The 21,924-nt window shown below is 38.4% G+C and overlaps 1 protein-coding gene across 1 annotated transcript; it reads right to left on the bottom strand.

Annotated features, from left to right (window-relative positions):
• Positions 1 to 1,030: 1,030 nt before the first annotated feature.
• Positions 1,031 to 21,731, bottom strand: LOC103808706 (thioredoxin reductase 2, mitochondrial-like; the record flags this gene model as incomplete). The annotated part of the gene is made up of 8 exons (XM_009081508.1): positions 1,031 to 1,154; positions 3,403 to 3,500; positions 5,305 to 5,376; positions 6,358 to 6,450; positions 6,639 to 6,734; positions 12,223 to 12,359; positions 19,924 to 20,098; positions 21,558 to 21,731. Coding segments are annotated over 8 exons (969 nt in total), but the record flags the coding sequence as incomplete, so codon positions are not given.
• Between the last annotated feature and the right edge of the window lie 193 nt (positions 21,732 to 21,924).

Below are 21,924 nucleotides of genomic sequence, written 5' to 3' on the forward strand. Positions count from 1 at the left end.
ACTCAAAAAGAGAGTTTGCAGATAATTATTTACCCTTTGGTAACATGTTTTATTAAAACCAGACCTAAGTCAAATCAGATGTAGTACCCAGCTCATCAGTGAAAAGGTCTTAAAAAGAAACCAACAAAATGTATCAGTGTCAGCCAAATCTCTGCATGCTATAAAACAGAAAATGCTGCATAAGTTGGATTATTAGTGGTTTTGATTCTACTTGTCAGCGTTGCTTAATAGACACTGCTCAACCAGCAATTTGTGACATGTGTCAATTTAATTTGACCTGAACTGAATTAAAAATTACAGGAGTCGGCAGAGAAGTCACCATAAAATTCAACTCTTCCTTTGCACCTCTGAGATCATTCTCAGCTGTCACTATAATGTTGTGACCAGGCTGCTACTGATTAATCCATTGGGATTCATTCAGTAGCAGCACAGCTTCAGGTGATTTTCTGTTAAATATCTGTACATACTACATTTTACAGAAAAAAAACCCAAAGATGACTGCTCACCCATTGTTACACACTCTGGGAACTTGTTTCTACTGTGAGTACAGAGTCTCAGTGTTGAGCACTAGGATCAGTAATGAGCTACCCAAGCACTCAGGAGGAAGCATCACACCAAACTTCTAAGGAAGGCCCTGTCCAATTCCCACTGTCTGTGTCAACATCGTGTGAGACACTTCTGCTGGCAGCCAGCAGAGAAACCCAAATGACAACTGCTTAATTTGTAGATGGCCTCAGGTGTCCCTGGCTTTAGCTATAGTTCCATATGAAGTACTGTGATTATTCCCCAGCTCCCAGCAAGAGAAGAGTTTTAGGCACTTGGAAAGAGAGATGTGTTACAGCAGGACTGCACTGGTTTTAGAACTGTGATGGTGCAGGACAATTGTTTTGGCTGTGAGAAAAAGCTGTCTACAGGGAGAACAAGATTCCTGGAACCTGAACCATTAAAAATGTATCAACTCTAAGTGCCCCTTTTCTTTAGAAATACATTTTGTGCTTTTTTTCCTTCTTTCCAGGGATGGTATTTAACCTCAGCAGCCTGTGACTGTTGCATCCAAGCCAGAACGCTTTGTAATGTGCAACTTGGTAACTTCTTCAGCACAGGTAGGATGAATGCCAACTGTCTTCATTAGCTGAGGATACGTAGCACCACATCTAACAAAACACAACAAGAAAAGAAAGACCCACAAAGTCAAATATTAGTCCCCTGAAGCAGCTAGAAGGTCCTAAAACATCAAAGTAATTCTGCACTTGTCCATTTTATCAGGTAGAGGAGTTGCATTTATTCTCCAAATAAAGCTGTCTGTTATTTCTCAGGCACTTACACAACCTGTAGACGCCCAAGCTTCCCAACACTGTGAGGTAGGGACGAATTGTCCTAAGAGTTGAGACAGAGAGAATGAAGCAATTTACCCCAAGTCATAACTGAGCCTATGGCAAAAACATATGACAAAACTGCAACCTTCAGCTTTTCTTGTACATACATGTGTGTTTCACTAACTCCAGATGGAAAAAAATGCACACACACACACAGAGGAAGAAAATCTTAATTAGAACTGCTGGAAAGAATCTGCTGAAAGAAGTAATACCAGAATACTCTTTCCTGATCTTAGAGAAAGTCTCTGGTGCTTACACTGAACATATCAACGTTATAAGGAGGAGACAAAAGAGTCTCATTTGAATAAAAGAAAAAAATTACACCAAAAAAACCTTGAGCTAAAATTCCACTTGCTTAGTTCCTTTACTTGTCCAATAACATTCTTCAGACTTGATGACTTTCCTTTGAGCTGCTATTCCTGGCAGGTCATACTGTAAGAATAGCTGAAATAGCCCTAAAATTAAGAACTGTTTCAAGCTCTCTATGGAATAGTGTTATCTCTCTCTACAAAATACAGGGAAAGGAGCCACAGATGCCTTCTGGTGTCTCCACTTACATCCAGAAAAGCACCGACAAGCAAAATATTATTGCTGAGCACAGATATTACTGGAGTGCTACGTGGGGAGGGAAGATGAAAAATCATCCTTTGGAGAGGCTGAAGCAAGACCTAATACTTGACAAGGGAGAACAGCAGCTCTTACAGTGAGTGTTCCACATTGAAAACTCTGGATTGGTGAAATACAATGGAAACCAATACAAGAATCTGACCTGCTGAAAACCTCTTACTGTGGCTAAAGGTTTCATTTCCCTCAAGCAAGACAGAAAAGCCTCCAGTTTCATGTGCTTCCTTTTCAATGGTTATTTTGGATAAAACTTCAAAACAGTGACATCCTAAAAAATGTAGTTCTAGAATCTATACCACTGGCAATTAATGGACTACAAACACATGTTGAAAATGTGTACTGAGGGTACACTGCAATCAGTGATTTCCAAGATACTCCTCACATGATACTTGCGGTCTTGCCTTCCTAATCCTTTCTGCTTTTCATTTATGCTAGTCACTCACAACTGTAAGACTAAAACTGCAATAAAATGGTGATCATATTAAGGAAAATGAACTAACACCACAACTGGGGGTGATTTATTGTGTCCCAGACTACTTTCTTCAAAGGAGGAGTTAAAAACTGTAATTTAGCAATGTAAATATACGAATCAACATTTCTGAAGATGTGAATCAGCAATAAGAAGGGAAATGAAAAAACAAATAAGAAATAATTGTAGCACACAAGAGGCATAGCAGGAATTTTCCATTTGACCAGGGAGAGCCCAGAATAATTCCTTACTCCTTCAAAGGGAAGACTTCTGTATTAATATTTAAGCAAAATCTTAACCAAGATCAGATGATAGGGTAAGTTTGGGTAAGTTTGCTATTGCAATATGGAAATAGCTCCAAACAAAAGTACCTCCCCTCTCCCATCATCCTACAGAAGTTTCTTTTTTTACTATGCTATGATTAGCTTATACCCCAGAATATATAAATTCATGCAAGTCCTTGCTGAGCTTTCGAGGAGTTGTGCGCATCTAAAGATGAGATTAGGAAAGGAAATTCTTGGCAGGTGTAGAGAAAGGTTTTTATCAAAAGCACAAATATCCTTTTAAAGAATTAACTTGCAAAACTATAGGGTGATTTCCTATCCTGTGCATAGAGTACAAAAGAAGTTACGCTAAGAAAACTAACATTAGTAAGTTAGTGCCCAATCTTGTTTTTTTGCTTTAACTATATCAATTCAACAATATATTTTCCTCAGTTGTTCCTTAACTATATCCAGTATTACAGTAACTAAGTCCAGTACATCCTAATGAAGAACTGCCACATCTTTAGTGAAAATATGTGCAATACTCCATAAAAGCAACAAAAAGCAAGCATTCTTTATAGCGTTGCCAAAACTAGGCAGCTATCTTTTATAATCTTACAATAACTTAAGAAGTAGGCTTTAGAAGCTAGAGACATTCTTTTGTACTTACTTGATTCCAAGAGCAAATCCTTGAATAACTTCGCCTGCGTTTGGGCCAATGAAATGAAGGCCAAGTATTCGTTGCTCTCTCTCTCGTAAGCACACCATCTGAAAACAATACATTACAGAGAGATCTTTGCTCAGAACATTTACAGATAAGGCATGGGTATGAATTAAATGAAACTGAAGTGCCCTAAGATCCTAGTTCAGCTGTTTATTTCCAGTATGCCAAAAACTTACATACTTGCTTAAGTCTCACTGACTGCAACAGGCCTTACTCTCATCCTTAAGCACTCTCCTGAGTGAAGCTTTAATTAGTGTATTTCTTTCAGATTTCAGGGAGCCACTGACAACAATAATTTGTGGTATTGAACACTTTGTTGCTTGTCATTTGTATGAAAGGCTCACAATACTTTCTGTAGACCACTAACCAGCCCAGTGTTCTTTTCCACTGAACAGCCACCTTAGCAGCTCTCCAAGCACGGGCAGTTATTCTCAGCAGCTAATCAGCTCAATTTTCACAGATGACCACTACCAACTGCAGGATATTTTATGCCTTTGTGATGCAGTCTGTAAACACTTCCAGCAGCATGTTTGGTGAGATTCCTTTTTAGGTTATGTGGCTGATGTGGTAATGTATCAGGCCATGGAAGCAGCCAAGGATGAAGGTAAGGTAATAAGTATCTGGGAGAGCCTGAGTCACTGTACACTAAACTTTTATTAGAGAACTTAATGAAATCTTTTTAGTTCTTTTAAGGACACCATCTTTATAATTATGAAAAGAAAGTCAGTCTCTCCCTGCGTCCTCCCATGAAGCATTAAATCATCACTAATCTAGTAAGTTCTGCTGTTTGGTAAAAGCTTGAGTTCCTTCACCAGAAATGCCAGGAACAGCAGCAATCCTGATGTGGGACCTGAAATATTGAGGAGTTTTAAAGAAAAAACCTCTCTGGCAATAGAGTTAGAAACACTAATGCTTTGGGAGTTTAGTAAGGACTATAATCAATATCATCCAACAACTATTATTCTATTACTGCTTCACCCTCAGGTACTTAATTTAATGGACATAATTCAAAGGAAATACATAAAATGAAATAGCATCACCCTAGTTACACTGGTACTTGGGACACCTGAGGCAAGCTACTGAGGCACTTACAGAAATCAGATGTGACAAAGACAGTTAGGAAAACCAGTTGCAACTATCGACCATAGACATTCCTTACACAATATAATATTGCATAGTATAATCGATAGACCTAAAGAAGTGACTATATTTTTGTGAAAAAAGATTGTGCCCTGATGTAGAAGAGAGAAGAAAGTAAAACAAAGCTATGATATGTTCTACCAACATTACCCTTTCCCTTAACTAAGACTCTCTGCTATGGGCAAGAGCATCAAAAACCTTCTCAACACTGAAGCAATGGATTGCTCTAGGGGAAGACACATTTCAGGTCCAACCCTTTGGTCTAAACCAGGAGCTTTTTGTTTAAGACTGAACAGCTACTCTAGTTTTGTCAGTTTTATGACTAATTTTTTTGAAGGTAGCATACTTTTGCCAAGAAATGGTAATGCAAATATTACATGTAAGCAGGCAAGAACTTTGCTGGGAGAAGCACAGACTGATCTCTATAGAACTTGGAATTTTCTTAGGACCTTCAAGAGCAGTTCAAAGATGGTATTAATCAGCAGAATGTCCATTCTGAAAAATGCTAATATCTATCAAGCAATTTCAAGATGCAATGGGATATGTAATGAATATTAAACATTTGAAGTTATACTAGAAAAACAGGCTGTCAGCAAGGAAATATCTCAGCCAGCTTGAGATTTTTTTGGCCAAACAGCCCTCCTTAAAGCTGATGGACCATATCTCGTGTTTTAAGTTAAAAGCAAGTTAAAAGCTCACAAAACTCACTTTCATATAGCACTGAGTTGCATCTCTTTCAGCCACTGTAAACTCTAAAGGTTTATAATATGCATGGTACACCTGGTAAGAAAACAGCAACATTTAGTGTTAGTACTATTATGTCCAAAACTGCTACTTAGTATTACAATTACTATTACTGCATATTTATACCATTGTAGGAAAAAAAGATTTATTTATAACCTGTTCATTACTTTAAAGAAAAATATGGAAAGCACAGTAAGAATTTAACACAAACCTTTCTCAGAGAATCATTAGATTACGAACAAAACAGAAAAAAATCCCCAATAATTTTACTCAAACCAGTGTGGTAAATTAAAGGAAATAAACCTTAGCATTTTTAAGTTCCTCCCAAAGGTTCAATGCCTTGTTTACTGAAAATATCCACGAATCCTTCTGTAACTATAATAATGTATACCAGAACCCAAACCGCAATTTTTGCATTCTGAATAGTAAATTCTTGGATTTTCATTAATGATTTTGCCAAGTGAACAAAAGTAACACAACATATTTTTTCAAGGGTGATTTGTTTGAATTTTGTCTTATTGTATAGTGATTATGAATTCTTTCACCATGAGTACCTTAATCTCATTGCTCCTGTCAGAGGCCTCGGTGTGCCACGGCAGATTTCCTTCTCAATATACCGTGCCCAGGCATATTATAGCCAGATATTTCAGCCACAGAGGCACTTAGCAGCTTGTGTGACTGTTTCTGGGGGCTTCCCAAAAATTTAATTAAAGAACTTGACCAGCAATTCTGACAATTAAAACTGTTATTTAATGCTGCTGCACAATTAAACTTGCTGAAGTGGAAGCTACTTTAAAGCTTCACACTCTTTTGATCATTTTAAGCCCAGCAGGTAACAGTTCCCATTGTGACCTGCTGCAATACTATTAAAGTTCCGAGCACTTCTGGAGGCACCAACTCCCTAACTGCAAACTTAGTATTTTGAGGACTAAAAATTTTACTGGCTACAACAGTGACGACTCTGACTTTTCACAGTGCAGCGCTGACACCAACTATAAATCAAAAATGTTTTCATACCTCAATATTATCTGATCCATGACACTGCACAGCTGCTTCTTCTGACAGTCCAACACAACCATATTCCAAGGGAGTGAACACTGTGGTGGGTACCTGCTTGGGAGGAGACAAAGTGCCACTGCTGAACAGCTACACAGCAGACACAGGGGGACTTGTGCACAGCGACTTTGGCTACTGTCAAAGCTGAATTCCAGATGACAAAATATAATTACTTTAAAAATTCTTAAGGAAGAAATAAAGGCATAAGATTTTCATTAAGGAAAAAAGAAATAACAACTCACATTGTCATAGTCCATCAGTTCTGAAGACTGGCCAAAGAGACGCTGAGCCAGCAGCTTTCCTGCCGCTATCGCTGTGGGTGTTAGCTCAGGACGGCCCTAAGGAGAGAGCACAGAGCTTTGTTTTAACTAGGAGAGAAGCAGCATCCAAGGATTTCTCCTGGGACAATGGTCAGAGGAAGGCCAAATCTTTGGAATTCCAGCCTGGTAGCCAGGGCTCCAAACAGAGAAGGCAGTAATAATTTCTGTCCAAATATGCTTTTAAGTCTGAGTTTACTATCTGTCTTAATGGGGGAACAAATTTCATGAACGTGTCAAATCTCTGTATCTTAACAAGTCACCTCTTGAAAAGCAGCACATATTCACAGGCTAACTGTTCACTTCCCCTTTTCTCTCCATAGTAAGTCATCAAGAAATTTTTCAGAGGGTCTTTTTAAAGCAAGAAGAGCCTAGAATAAAGCAACAGTGTTTTCATAACATCAGACCTTTCAAAAAAAGTTCTCTGACATATTTTTACAGAACCCAGGCACAAAATGTACCTATTTGTCGGCACTATCACTGACTTCCTATGTTGGTCCTGGATTGGAGAAGTGGAACACTATTTTGCCAGCACTGCAACCTACAGGGTGAGCTGGTTGTAGTCTGGGGCTCTGGTGTTACAGAGGGGCTTGAAAAGGATTGCTGCTGGCAACTGCTAACTTCCTGCAAGTGAGAAATGGAACGACAGCAGAGTATGCCCAGGACATGCTCCAGTTCAAGCCATGAGTCCTGGCTACTTTTTATATCCAAACAGGCCAACGTAGTGTGCCAGAACCCTAAGTTTGTGTGCTGGCATGATACCACTGCAGCATCACAACTCCAGTGCTAGTTTTAAAGACGTTTTTGCAAATTGAACTAAGGCGTTTTCAAAGGAATATTTTCAAGTCCAAGGAAGAACAGCCCATGTAAGTTACTAAGACCTAACAAAATTCATAAATTTAAATAAAACCCCCATTATTTAAGAGTTCATCCAAGACATATCATCAAGATGCTTGTTGTCTGACATGAGGAAAGAGGTCCAAATCCAGAAGGAATGATGTGGAGACATAAAAAAGCTGTAACTGAGAAACACCTTTGTAGGACAAGGTGGAATGCATTATAAAATGTGTGAAGTTTTGATTCATAAAGGTCCGATCTAGATACAACACTTGTCACGCTCCTGCAAAGCTCCACTTGGAGGAATCACCCAAGAAGCTCTCAAAACCAGTTTTCAGCAGAGGAAAAAAAAAGGATTCCTCACCACACATATTCAAAGTTTCTCACTTTTTTCATTACCCTACAGTTTTTTAGCATTTACTGGAATCAATTCTTCTTTCCCAGCTTATCTTTACTGTATGTTGCTAGACAGACTCTGCACATCGTATTAGCCACCATCTTCTTCAGTACACATATCATAGAAATTATCTGCATATTAATATGCACTTATGCTTTTATCTGTACTAATAACCACTTAAAAGTTCCATTGCAAAAAATCTAACTGAAACAACACTATATCTAACCTGATAACAGAAATTACAATTCTAATTGTTCATGAAGACTAATGTATTTTTCCTCCACAGCTCATGACAAATCACAAAACTGCAAGTCTAACACTTTTTCCCCCCCACCATCCATCAAGTCAAAATTTTTCAAATCCAGCATTTTGACTTTCAAGTCTGTAAATGTCATTTACCAGATGAAATTTGCCATTTGTTTTTTCTTATACACATTTGCCTGAAACATGGCTGCCAATCACTTCTGTAGCAGGAAATACAGATGTTGTTTTGGCATTCCAGAAATGAATAGAAGATTGGAACGAGAGATAAAATTGTGAAAGCATTGCCATGCATTCCATAAAACCCAACTAATTACTAAAACATCCATGCAGATAAAGCCCAATTTCTCATAAACAATGACTTAAAGACCTTCCTTGGTAAATATTTGAAATGAACACTCACTTTGCAGTCATGTGTAGAACTACTCTGCTGATTATTATGGATAGGAATTGTTCATAAGAATCCTCCAATGTATTATACATTTAAACGAGATGGCTCCTCAGAGACTTTGAAAAGCTTTGAAGTAATGTGTATTTGTGCTAACATAACTCTTTCTGGTCTCATTTCTATTCAAAGTAACATACTGTACATTCCACCATCTCTACACATCTTTGTTATAACACCCTTTGAAATACGACAGATGTAGAGTGGCCTCACCATGTGATAAACCTCCATCCGAGAGAATGTCTTTATAGTGTGTGCCCTGCTTTCAACAGGAACACTACTGAAGGAAGGATTTTAACACTGAAAAAAAAATCACACTAAAATCCAGACTTGATCTTACTCATCCTGACTACAGAACACGAAAATGCTGAAATGCAACTTCACCTGTAAGATGTAAACAATAATTTGCCAAAGTTTGAAAAATGTTTTTTTGAGGGTAGATAAACTGACTGATGTCTGGAAGGTTTTTCAATTTTTTTCCCCCCTTTTCTCCAAATGAACAGCTTGGATAACATTAGGATTCCATTTGTCATACAAGGGTGCAACAAGACACCCATGCAGAAATAGTTTCCCATTTGTACCAGCTGGGTATGACTCCCAAATGAAAACAGTCATTCTGAGCAGATCAGGAAACTCGCCTGCCCCTTCTCCCTCCCTTCCAGCCAGGGCACTGGATTCAAACCAGAAAAGTAGTCCTTGCTGCTTGGTAGCAATTCAGTGTCTATTCAGTGTGGAGTGCCAAAGGAGGGAGGAGAAGGGTGGGAGAAGTACTTGCAAAGTTTGAGCACTAAAACTTTACTGTAATAGAGAAACTCTGACAGGGAGAGAGCAGAGCAAAGAGAAATCCTGAGCACCAACACCAGAGAAAAAAATAATTGTATTCTTATAATGATTCTGAGGGATCATTGATGCTCACTCACAGGAAAGCAGATTGCCCTTCCTGTGCTCTTTTGGTAGGTCACAGCCAGCAAGCTCTGCAGCTTTGTGGCTCTTAGCAGGATGCACTTGATTCTCATGTGTGTGTGCTTTGAGATGTGCACCAACACACAACTTTCTTTCAGTGCTGGTTCCCTTGCCAAGGAAATTGATTATCTAAATTAATTCTGCTTTGAAAAAAAAAAAGACAAAATTAATTTAAGTGCTGAAATAAAATAAACTCTATTGGTTAGCAAGTGGAATTACATGGCTCACATTGTACTGCAGTCAGGTAAGATAATGGCAGTAACTCCTTTTATCTCTGAACACTTTCAATGCGTGAGTACTACACCACAATTTCTTTAATTCCCTGTATTAAGCCCATATGCAGATAAAAGCTTAAGAGAATATTTCTGCAGAGCACTGATTTAACTCTTCATTTTTTCCCCAGTTGCACATTGAAAATAGCATAGAATTGTGCTGCTGTTTTTAACACATTTAGAAGTGTCTATTGAACAACTCAAGTTCAAAAATCTACACTAATAAGGACAAAAGCAGGAAAAGGAAATCCAAGTTTTAACAACAAAATGAAAATGACAAATAAATGAAGACATGATTTTTTATATCCAAAGAGGAGAGCATCCTGCCTCCAACTTTATATTTCTCACTTAACTAAATTCTCCAAGGGCAGAGACAAAAAGCACTCAAAAGGAAATGACTTGCCCAAAATAACACTGCAGATTGGCAGCAAAATGAGCAGCAGAATGAAAGCCCTGCCAGCATTGCCTCTAACAACTGCTTCTTGGATGAAATCAAAAAGAAAAGTTTGGAAAGCAGCAGGCCCAGCCACAGCTATATATCAGGGACAAGCAGGTGCACGAGGTGACTGCAAGCTGAAAGTAGACTTCAGGATATATCCCAGAGCAAGAAGTGACAAGTACAGGGGGAACCTGCATGTGAAGTGAGAAGAAAGGGGAGGAACTCTACAAAATCCCAAAGCCCTGAGTGAGGACAAGACAGAGAAGTTGTGCAGAGTAAGAAGAAGAAGAAAAAAGGGAAAGATACCTGAGAAGGAAAGAGTTGTAGCACAGTTTAAGAGGAAATGGCAAGTCACTCACTTGAAGATGGAGACAGACAGGCAGAAACACATAGGGAAGAGGTCAGGAATGGTCAGCAGATTTATCAGTTTTAAGTGTCTCTGGCAGTTCCAGATTCCAGTCAGAAATTTGCAGGGCTATTCCCAAGACATTATCTAACCTGCTGCATCTCTTCAGAAACTCAGAGCACCTGTAGGGCTTATACATTTGAGGGACCTTTAATAGCCTTTAAACATGGCAGAATGAGAAATATTTTAAGTCTCTCAAATGATACTACATATGGTGTTTGGATATTGCTACACTATTTAAGTTTACCAGATTTAAAAAACCAATGCCTGCACTACATGAGAAGCAATCTTGAAAGGAAGTCATGTCCACAATTCCATTAAGTGCAACAACAGGTGAGAGAATTCTGTGTTTTGCAATGCCCAGCCTCTCTAGCCTGCACATTGCCCACATTTTTCAGGAACAGTAGGCAGATAATGAAAACATCCTCTTGTAGCTGTACAGCATAGAATCCAAACAAACATCTTGAATGAAGATGCCCAACTTACAGTAGATACTCTGAGCTCTTATGTAAACTGAAAATTGGTGGATTGAAAGTATTTGGGTATTTGATCATGACAAGACATTCTTCTCATATGTGACTGTAGGTTAACAATAGCCCTAGATTAAGGCCACAAAATTCTGGCATTATCTCTGTAACTAAATTATTTTGCTTGAGTTATAATGTCTGGTCCTTAAAAAAATAGACAATCAAACAAACCCACACACCTCATATTTACTTGACATAGAATCGTAGAATTTAGGGATTGGAATGGACCTTACAGATCATCTAGTCCCAACCCCCTGCCCTGGGCAGGGACACCTCCTCATTAGATCAGGTTGCTCAAGGTCTCATCCATCCTCACCTTGAAAACTGCCAGGGTTGGGGCAGCCACCACGTCCCTGGGCAACCTGTGACAGTGTTTTTTACCTTAGAGTAAAAAACACAACCACTCACAAATCACAAACAGAAGTCAAATGCATTAAATATTTTCAGCATTTAATTCTTCTTATTCTAGAGGAAGATACTTTTGTCAGCAGCATTCTGCATCAGGGAGCTGGAAAGCTGTCTTGTGACTAGTCTCAGTTAACACCCAAAATACTACAACTGGAATTACAGAACTTGTCATGGCCATTCCCACTAAGTGTATTCAGCTCCAGAAGGTAAGAAATGCTTTCACTCAGCATTCACAGGCAGCATGAAGTCATATGTCTAAAGTGATAAAGGCATTATTAGAAAGATTAAGTGATAAAGACATCATTAGCCTCTGACCAATGATGCATTTCCTGATAAACATCAGTAATAATCTCACATGCTGAGATACTTCACAAGATCCTTGTGAAGGAAATGACTGACCCAGGTGGATGGCATAAACACTACAGCTCTGCCAAACGAAAAAGAGCAAAACACTCAGATATATGCTACAGCACAATGACATCTGGGGACTAGTTATTAGTCAGGAACAAAGTTGGCTTCCTGTTATTGTAAAATAGTTTATGTAGACTCAGTACCTCTGTTATGTCTCCAATTGCATAAATGTGAGGAACAGAAGTAGCTTCACTGGCACCAACAATAATCTTTCCAGTTTCAGAATTAATTTTCACTCCAATGGTCTCCAGATTGAGAGTTTTAGTGTCAGGGGCTCGGCCTTAAGGGAAAAAGGAAAAAAAAAGAAATTAAAGTTAAAGCTATTGGAAAACTTCAGCAATGTTAAGCTAAAGCTGGTGTCCTCCATGCTGGGTTTGCAACACCTCTGTGTTCTGTGACAGTCCAAGCAGAAACAGGACAAAACTTACCTCATACTGAAAGAGCCACAAGGGTGGAAAGGATGGATGTGAATTTCTTTGTGAAAGGAGCTTGATCACTATTACCCTTGCTCAGATTATTTCAGAGAAAGTTATCCTTTAAAAACATGAAGACCTACTGCAAAAAGTACAAAACCCACATAGTTTAATATTTCTAGAACATTCTAATTCAGTTTCCTTACATAGCAGGAATATACATATAATAACTAAGCAACTTCTACACTGAGAATTTCCAACAGCATTAACTGAAGGACACTCAATGCTAACAGTGTGCTGTCCATACTTGTGGGTAAAAATTATTCATGCTGCTGTTCAATGGCAAACATTGCTGAAGTTCTCTTTTCTTGTTATCTGAATACACTTATCTTAAAGCTTTTTTAGTTCCTTCAGCTTGGATGAAAAATTTTATCAACTTTGCTCTCAAGTCCTTAACGCTGAGTGAGTTAGCTCAAACTCTGCATTTGATCTATTTTTGTAGAGTTTAGAAATACAATTTTAAATGTATTTAAAAACAAATGAGGCAAATTCTACCAAGCCTAGATTTTATTACAGCTTCCTCTCCCAGTGATATCAAATTATCTCTTCTTTAGAACATATATTTTTGGAGTGCTTTCTGCATAGATTTACCACTTAGACCACTGAAGTCTTAATAACATTACACTGAGCTTTCTGTAGAGTATCTAAGAAAGCAATTCCTGATGCAGAAATTGAAATCTTAAATCCTATCCAACTTTTCAAATGTATTTGAAAGTTAATAAGCACAAGGAAATTATCAGATCATTATCAGAATTGACTCCTAAAATTTGTATGAACACACAGGATCACAGAGAAAAAACTACCTGACTATATCCAGATTAAGGAAATTTTATAATGCTGCATTTATTTTAGAGGCTTTAAATGAATATGGACATATCTACATCTATAGGTCTCTTTGCGTGAGTCATGATTTTGTGTTTGATGTTAATACAGCAAAGCCAAACAAAAAGGGAAATGTGTAAATGTGTTTTCATTATAAAAACAAGCTCTTTGATGTTAATGTAGGAAATTATTAAACAAAAGGAAAACCTGGCTTGTCAATACAGACCTAATTATATGTAAACATATGATTCACTGCTTTATACATCTGCCATATAGCCAGGCCCCTCAAACAATGTCACATCTGAATGCCTCTGTAAAGACTTCTGTGTATTAATTTCATCTGGTGAAACCAACACTTCCTCTGGGAGTACTGACTGAAGCTGTCGGCACTTGGCTATCTGTCTGTCTTCCCTTCTGTTGTCCCCATGGGATGCTGATCTGCTGTTCCTTCTCTGCCCCCTGCTCCCCAGTCCTGATGCTATCAGGCAACAAAAATAATAAACCTCCAGGACCTTATCTTGGCTCGGATGTGAAACAACTTCCTACCGTTGTATTTCTTTGTGTATTGAGAGTAAAGCCTGAGTATTCTGCAAATGGACAACTAATGGGGTTTTCTAGTTTCCCCTTTTTCCTGCCAGGCAGAGCCAGGAGGAGGCTTAGCACGCAACGGCAGGCACAGAAAGAGGAAAAAAAGAAAAACTGTCAATAGAGTCATTTAAAGAGCTGTGACAACAACAGCTGAGTTTATCAAATCTGCAGGATAACACTTAACCTTTCCATTTCAGTCTATTTTAACATGTGTACAGCTTGGTATTAATAGCTAAGAGTTACAAAAGTGTGCTGCTACTCATAGTGAAATTTCTCCCTCTATTTTACTGCCTAAATATTATTTCTGAAAGCAAAATCAAAACTTTAAAACACTGAACTGAAGCTTTATTGGCCTTTAGCCCCATGCTGGCTCACCTCCATCAGCCAGAATTACACTTACTGATTTTGCTTCACCTCGAATTCAGTAGCTTAGGTTCATGGTTATACAATGTGTCCTGGTAAGTTTGAACGTCAATTCAGGAAATTCTGATATTTCCCAAAATTCACTTACTTGTATCATAGATTCAGTTCTCACCATTTCTCAGTAGGACACTCGTTTCATACCCATAACTTCTAAGTTTGTTTCCATTTACAGCCTCAAGAAAGCATGACTTCACTGCTTAGTTCTGAGATCCAGAGGACAATTACCTATACCTATATCAAATCCTACCAGGCATGCAAACTCTCCTCCCTCTAAAGTCAGCACAAGTGCTTTTAGTTCGAAGATGTCCACTGCCTTGAAACTGCCAAAGAATGGGAGTGTATTGATTGTGTAAGATATAATATTAAATTTAGCTTTTATGCAAAACAGCAAAGTATTATGCCAGATATCTAGAAGAAAGATGCAACTCAAATCTGACCCTTAAAAAGGCTACCTGCCTCCTGCACTGCTAATACCACATCATAATCCCATCTTTCACATACCCATGCAATTACCACGTAACAGTGAAAACCACACAAATCCCTGCTTCCAGCATCTGCCCCATTTGCTTTTAACTTCAAAAGGCAAAAACAGCTTTTTGCTCTGCTTGTGTAAGATCTAACAACAAGGCTTCCTCTGGGGGCTGCCAGCTAGTTTGGCTACAGAGAGTGCCAAGAGACTGGTGAAGCACCCATGTCAGACACATGCTGATCTGGCTGTATGGTGATGTGGCATTTCTGTCCCATCACCTGCTCAGGGGCTCAGGTAATCACTCTTGCACACAGAACAAGGTGAAGGCAGAATCAGGCTGCTGTGACCTTCAGGTTCAGAACCTTCAACAGTGGACACTGAAGCAGGTAAACTCGGAAGAAACCAGAGGAATAGGCACAGTCAGGTTAGTAGTAGCAGCAAGTGACTGATGGGATACTCCTGCATCCAGTAAGATTTCCCAGGGTGATAAAGGTGCAGCTGACTGCAAAATGTTATAATGGGTCTTCCACAGTTTCTTAATCACAGAAATTGGAATGTCTGCCTCCAAGAATTTGATAAATCCAAACTGAAGCCAACCCAGCACTTTATTGCAGATGGTCACTGTGAGGATGCTGCAGGGTGACAGTTCTTCTGGAATAAAGCTTAAGCCCAATAGTCTTCTCCACTTGTTCCCTATACATTGGCATTTTGACATATCACTTCATAACTTTATCCACTCTGACTTCAGTTTGACCTTAACCAAAATCTCATCTGTGTTTCCAGTCTTGGTACTGTCTCTCACCTTGTTGTGGGTGCCTGGAACACTCCCCAAATTAGTTTCAAGACCACTACTCATTCCTCCTTCAAATGTCACCAGAAACCCACAAGGTGTTCACTAAAACACACCCAGCTGATAAGGACTAACAGAGGCCAATTCAGTGTAACTACTGGATTACAAGAAAATACTGAGCACAGTAAGATTAAGTAAATTTAAAGAAAAGTTCAGAACCCTTATCACATTGATAGCAGTGTGACCACATTTTACAAGGATGCTTTTGAACATGACATTCATTACTGATAACCTTCCAGCATGCCTGCCACAGCTTGAAAAAAAATCTGGCCCCTAGTCAATGCTAAGGCAGTAACTGGTTCTTTGCCAAGTCTGCTCACTGTACTATCTCCTGTAGCACTTGCTAGTAATACCTGTTACACAGCAGGGTCATCTCAGCAGAAAGCTCATGGTAGCCATGGTGCAACCAGTAAACAACTGGCCACAGCCATCACTTGTACAACTGAAGTTTCTTGTGTCTGGAGATGTGTCACTTTGATCCTACTCAAAAAACAACAACAACAAAAAAGCAACTCCAAGTGACATGCAACCAAATGAAAACACTACAGATAGCACAGAGTTCTAACAATTCTATGTGTTAAGGTGCCAAGGTCCTGTACTAGGTAAACTAGGCTGGAAACAGTTTCTGAGAAGAAGCTACAGTTCATTTTTACATTAATGCTTCCACATTGCTTGTTTTAATCAAAGAGTTTGTTTTAAAGGATGGCTCTGCAGTCTCAAATACCAGTATCCAACCACCATTCCAAAATGAGTTGGTCATTGGCTGCAACCTCCTCAGCACTTACAGGTGAACATAATCTGTATTCTGCACAAAATGCCACAGTAATTACACTGGTTTCAGGGAATTACTTTGGAGCATTTTCCACCATTTCAAGATTTATTTATACCACAATTCAGGTAAAGGCTAGTCATCACCTGTCAACTCAAAAAGCACCTTAGTGCTGAAATAGTTCTGACCCCAAAACTTTCTTCACATGCAGAGTAGAGGCAGAGCCTAGCATCTAACTGCTCCTCAACATAAAGAAGTGGTTTATGAAGTTACAAGTTGGTAAAATAAATAGCATAAAATAAGAGTTACACTCAAAATTTATGCGTAGGTTAAATACAGGAAGGGAAAAGTACCATCCAGGTCACTTTCACTGCAAACAAATTACTACCACATAATATCCCTGTTGAATAAAGTCTGACTGAGTGTCACCAAAAGCAGATATTGGGAAAAAACCTAAAAGTACTGGCTGATGTAATGGGAATTACAATTTTCATTAGGACTGCAGAAACCATATCTTGCCAAGACCGTAATGAATTAAAATTAATAAGAGAGACAGACATGGGAAGCTCTGAACAAAGACCCAGAGCCTCAGCAAACCACATAACATTACCATTAGCAGTTGTCTGAGATCAACCAAGGTGCATTATTTTTCACTGAATAGTTCAGAGGTTAATAACTGGATGGCAAGATTTTGTTTGCCAAGTCAAATCTAAAGCCCATCCCCTTTCCTATGGGGGCTGGCAGAGATACGCTCACAGGAGATCACAGCAATATTTTACCATATGGGACTTTTCAAAGAAAATCTCCAAACAAAATTTGTTTCCCTAGTTAATCCAAACCAGCCTGGTGCAAGACTTGAAGAAAACTACTATTAAAAAAAACATGGTATGTACTTAACCCCTTGTTGATATCAAACAGTAAGGATCTTATTTTATGACAAAATAAATCCGCCAAGCATCCAGCTTAACACAAAGGACAATTTGCTTGACAGCACATGATGTGCAACACCTGATACCTGCTCAGCTTTACACTGAGCTGAATCTGGAATTCTTTGTTAAAGCAAAGATGATATTATTTCAAAGACACAGTGGTGTTCCTCTAAGCTTACAAATGCATTGGAACTTGAGAGTGGTTGTTCCACTGCTCTCATGGGGGAGAAAACTCTTTTTGTAAAGCTAAATTTAAAATCTGCTGCTGGTCATTGCTCTTTCTGTTAACAGTTTACTAGCACACTACCTCCTGTTCTCTGTCAAACTAATTCTAGGATACTTGGTAAATACCTGCTTAGTTTTGTCATCAATTCAGTGTTGCTCCTCTACACAGAAAAAACCCATTGGAGATGTAGTGACTAGGTATCTTTTTTAAGGACTTTGTAAATAATCACATCCCAGTTACAGCAGTCACCTTCTGCCATCTATTGCAAGTTCAAATGGAAATGCTACTCACCTATTCCTTTTCTATATTAGCCGTTTGCAACTGCAGCATTCAATCCACAGGTTTCAGCCCTTCAATAGCCAAAACAAACCCACCCTACAAAGCAACTTTGCCCTGCAGCTCAGCAGCTGCATCTGTCTACAGAGGAGCCAATCTTTACCCTTTTCGATGGATGAAGACCCATGTTCACTCTGCACGTGCACACAGGTACCATTGCTTTGTAGCTCAGGAATATAAGGCATCTAACATATTTCTGTGTGTCCTTAAGGGCAAGGGGAATGCTATACAGTAGTAGTAGTTTATTGGTTCTGTATTGCACAAAACCCCAAAATCTTATTTCAGGAGAATTCTCACAAAAGCAGAAGACAGCACTAGTAAGACAGAAGGACAGTACAGAGATAAACAGGCAGAATCAAACAAAAATGAAGAATGAGCTCTTTCACTGGGCTGCAATAGAACAGTATAGTCACCCAGCACGGTATCACAGGCCCATGACAGTTTCCTACTAAAGCTTTGGATTGAAATTTTAAATTACATTAAAATGCATCAAAATGAGATTTCTTTTCTTCTGCCTCAAATATTTTGACTAGCTCAAAAAAGCTGCTAGAAAGACAAAGAGAGCATTGTGCCTGCTTTTACTAGCTTATCCATACAAGCAGAAAATAACACATTCCAAAAGCAAAGCAAAACTCCTCATAGAAACACAATGTAATTTTTGAAGGACCTGCATTTAGAGATAATACTGTGGTTATAAACTCAAACTGTGTCCTGCTGTCACAAAATATTTTAAACATTATTCATAAACTCCTTCTAAAATTCCACAATGCACCTACAAAAATTAACAGAATATCTCCTATAGTTCAGGCTACAATTAGTTAACAATAGTAGCTGCTTTTTAACTAACTCTACAAGCTGACTTGCTTCAATCAGTATTGTAACTGGCACATCTGCAGACAGGAAATCCTCAACACCACCAAGTTTCCCAGCCTATTATCTGAGACACCTGGTGTGGGTGTGTTGATACAGAGCAAAACAATGAATCATATGGACTGCATATCAATTAACCAGCTTCAACTGTTAATGTGTTTAATCCTTAGCAGTGGAGTGTCAGTTTGAATACTAAAAAAAAGTCCACTCAAAACCCCCAGACTATTCATTTTGCAGTTTCTAAATATGGTTTGTAACTCAAATCTATGTCAAAAATTATAATACATGTAGTTCCTCTGTATTGAAATAGTGAGTGGAGTCACATTACAACTGAGTTGCAACAGTCTCTCATGCAACCTTATTCCTTTATAAATAACACTAAACCAAGACCTTTTTCTTATTATTTCAATCTAGCATCTCTTTTTTCCATCTTAGACAAAAGTGAGAAAAAAAGGCAACTCAGTGTACTTTTCATAGAACCATAGAATGGTTTGGGTTTCTAACCAGAAAGCTTGAGGAAAATCAAAATATGGCACTAGAAATCCACTTTCTGGAAACATTTTCATCTCACCTCATGAATATTATTCTACAGTTTTCAGGACAGTCACATCTCCAGATAGCATGACCTTTTTCTGCTCTTGTCAAGCACTCGTCTTAACTTAAGCAGCACAGCTTAGAAAAAATCCTAGCCTCTGAAACAGGATAAATATGAACTTGTAGTGAATAGCTTAATGAATAAATCAAGAGTGTGGACTTAGGGAACACTACCTGCACCACAGAGTGTGCTGAAATTCATGACCTTACTCTCTAATAAATGTGAGGAAGACTAGATGGTCTCCCATTTGCAGCTTACACAAAAGTAGTTACCATAGACTTTATCCATTTGCTGTAACTCTAATGTGTTTTCAGACTGTAAAGGAACAAGTCTGGCATGTAAGAAAAGAATTAAACAACTATCAATGTTTAGGTCATTTAACATTTAATATATAGAAAAGGGGAGAGGCTGTTTGGCCCCATACACCATGATGAAGTGACTTCATTTTCTGAATGGAAAGCATTGCAAGTAAACATTAAGATAATGAAGTTTACCTACTGCCCACATCACTGTGTCAAAGGAATCAGTTTCTTCTGTGCCCAGGTCAGTATTTTTCCAGGTGACTTGCAATCTGTTATTCTGCAATTTTTCAACTTTGGTTGGGAAACATCTCTTTAAAAATTTTGTGCCGTAAGATTCCATGTGCTCAGTGACTAAAGATGCCATTTGCTGTTGAGAAGGGAATAAAAAACGTTTATTCTTTGACATATGACCTTCTGAATCTAAACCCCTCCTTTACCTGTGCTCAGGGAAATCCAGTCAATACACTGTGCATTTCAGACATTCCTTGTCACTTAGTCACTATGCATTGCCAACCCATGAAAATTTATGGAGCCACTATGACCTGCAACTCCATTCCAAGAGGCATTTGCATCTGAATACTCAAACTGTTTTCAAAAAAGTAACCCAGTATATGAATAGAATGGTTGCTTTTAAATCCTTTGTTGCTTACACAAAAATAGCATCTAGACTACATCCAATTTACCCTTACCAAAATTACCATTTTCTGGCAGTTTAATGAAAATTAAACACTTTCATAAAACAAAGGAAGAAAAGTATTTCCCTTTGCCATGACACCTGACATTTCTCTGAAATGACTATGAATCACTAAGGTTTCATGGAAAGTTCTATGACAGAAAGGAAATGCTTTTGTCCTAAGCCTGTTCAAAATAATGCCACACCACACACTGGTAGTGAAGTGTCACACTGAGAGGTTTATCCAAAGATGTCAGTGCTACTGACTGCAGTAATTCAGGTTGCACTTTGTCAAAGAGTATGTTTATTACTTAAAGGATATTATCACAAAACCACTCACACAGAACAACTACATGCAAGCTCTCAGCTTACAAAACTTCATTTTCAAAGTTGATATTAACTAATATGAAGGCAACAGCAGGGGTATGTCCCTTCAGAAACATGAGAGCTCACTAATCAGTTTCCATCAGACTCAACGTGGCTGCAGACTGAACATAATTATTTTATCTCTATTAATACTTTATTAACTTTGGTATGCCCATTGTGCTCTTCCTGCCTACCAAGGATCAAGTTCTCAGAGAAAGCCTTACTCTAAGTGTTTTATCAAGTGCCACACACTATGCCATGCTTACTTGGATCTCATGCTTCACAGGTGTAGATTAGGGTTGACGGTGGAACCTAGTTACGCACCCATCACTGTTTGCAAAGCTGTATGGTCAAGATTTCCAATTCCTATGTCATTACAAACCTTCACCTTAGTGATTTATTTATATTAATCATAATGAACCCAACATTGAACTACTCCAGGTTAAGTCCAATAATTTATTTCTAAAATCTTTAACTCCTAGATATTCAGGATTATTTCAAAGACACTGTCTAATGGTTTTAGCAGAGGCATAAATCCCTCCTCTGCTTCCCAACATTTTCAATCAAGTTTTCAACTAATGAGAATGAAAAAAAAGATTTACTTTTCTGTTTCGATTATCAAGAGATATTATAGGAAAAATCAATATCTATTTAGTTCCTCTTCAGAAAGCGCATACAAGGAAATGTTTGGAGAAGCAAACAAGTTTTTCTTTAGGAGATAAAAATAATCAAACATACATTTTAATTTATTTGACATATAAGGAGGTGTAAGATATTCCATACTCACCTGATCAAACCCACGGAGTGGGATACTTCTCATCATGACTGTCGTATCCAATCCAATGCCTGTTAGAAAACCAGCACACTCAAGGGAAACATCTGGTGAAGCACCAGTTAAGGAAATATAGAGAATAAATTCACATAAACCATAATATAAAGGGGTGATATGTGAGGAGCCTTTCTACCTAGAGATACCAATTTCCCCTCACACAGACATCTTTAGCTTGTTTTTGTTACACAGACTAAAGCTGGGAAGTCTTAGATTATTCTCCTCATAGTTAACATTAGTTTTAAGATCCTCAGAATTTATCCTCAGCTGACCTTATTTTCCATGATCACAGAATCATAGAATAGAAACATAGAATCAACCAGGT

The sequence above is a fragment of the Acanthisitta chloris genome, unplaced genomic scaffold (assembly GCF_000695815.1).
Source record: "Acanthisitta chloris isolate BGI_N310 unplaced genomic scaffold, ASM69581v1 scaffold6629, whole genome shotgun sequence".
NCBI lineage: Eukaryota > Metazoa > Chordata > Aves > Passeriformes > Acanthisittidae > Acanthisitta > Acanthisitta chloris.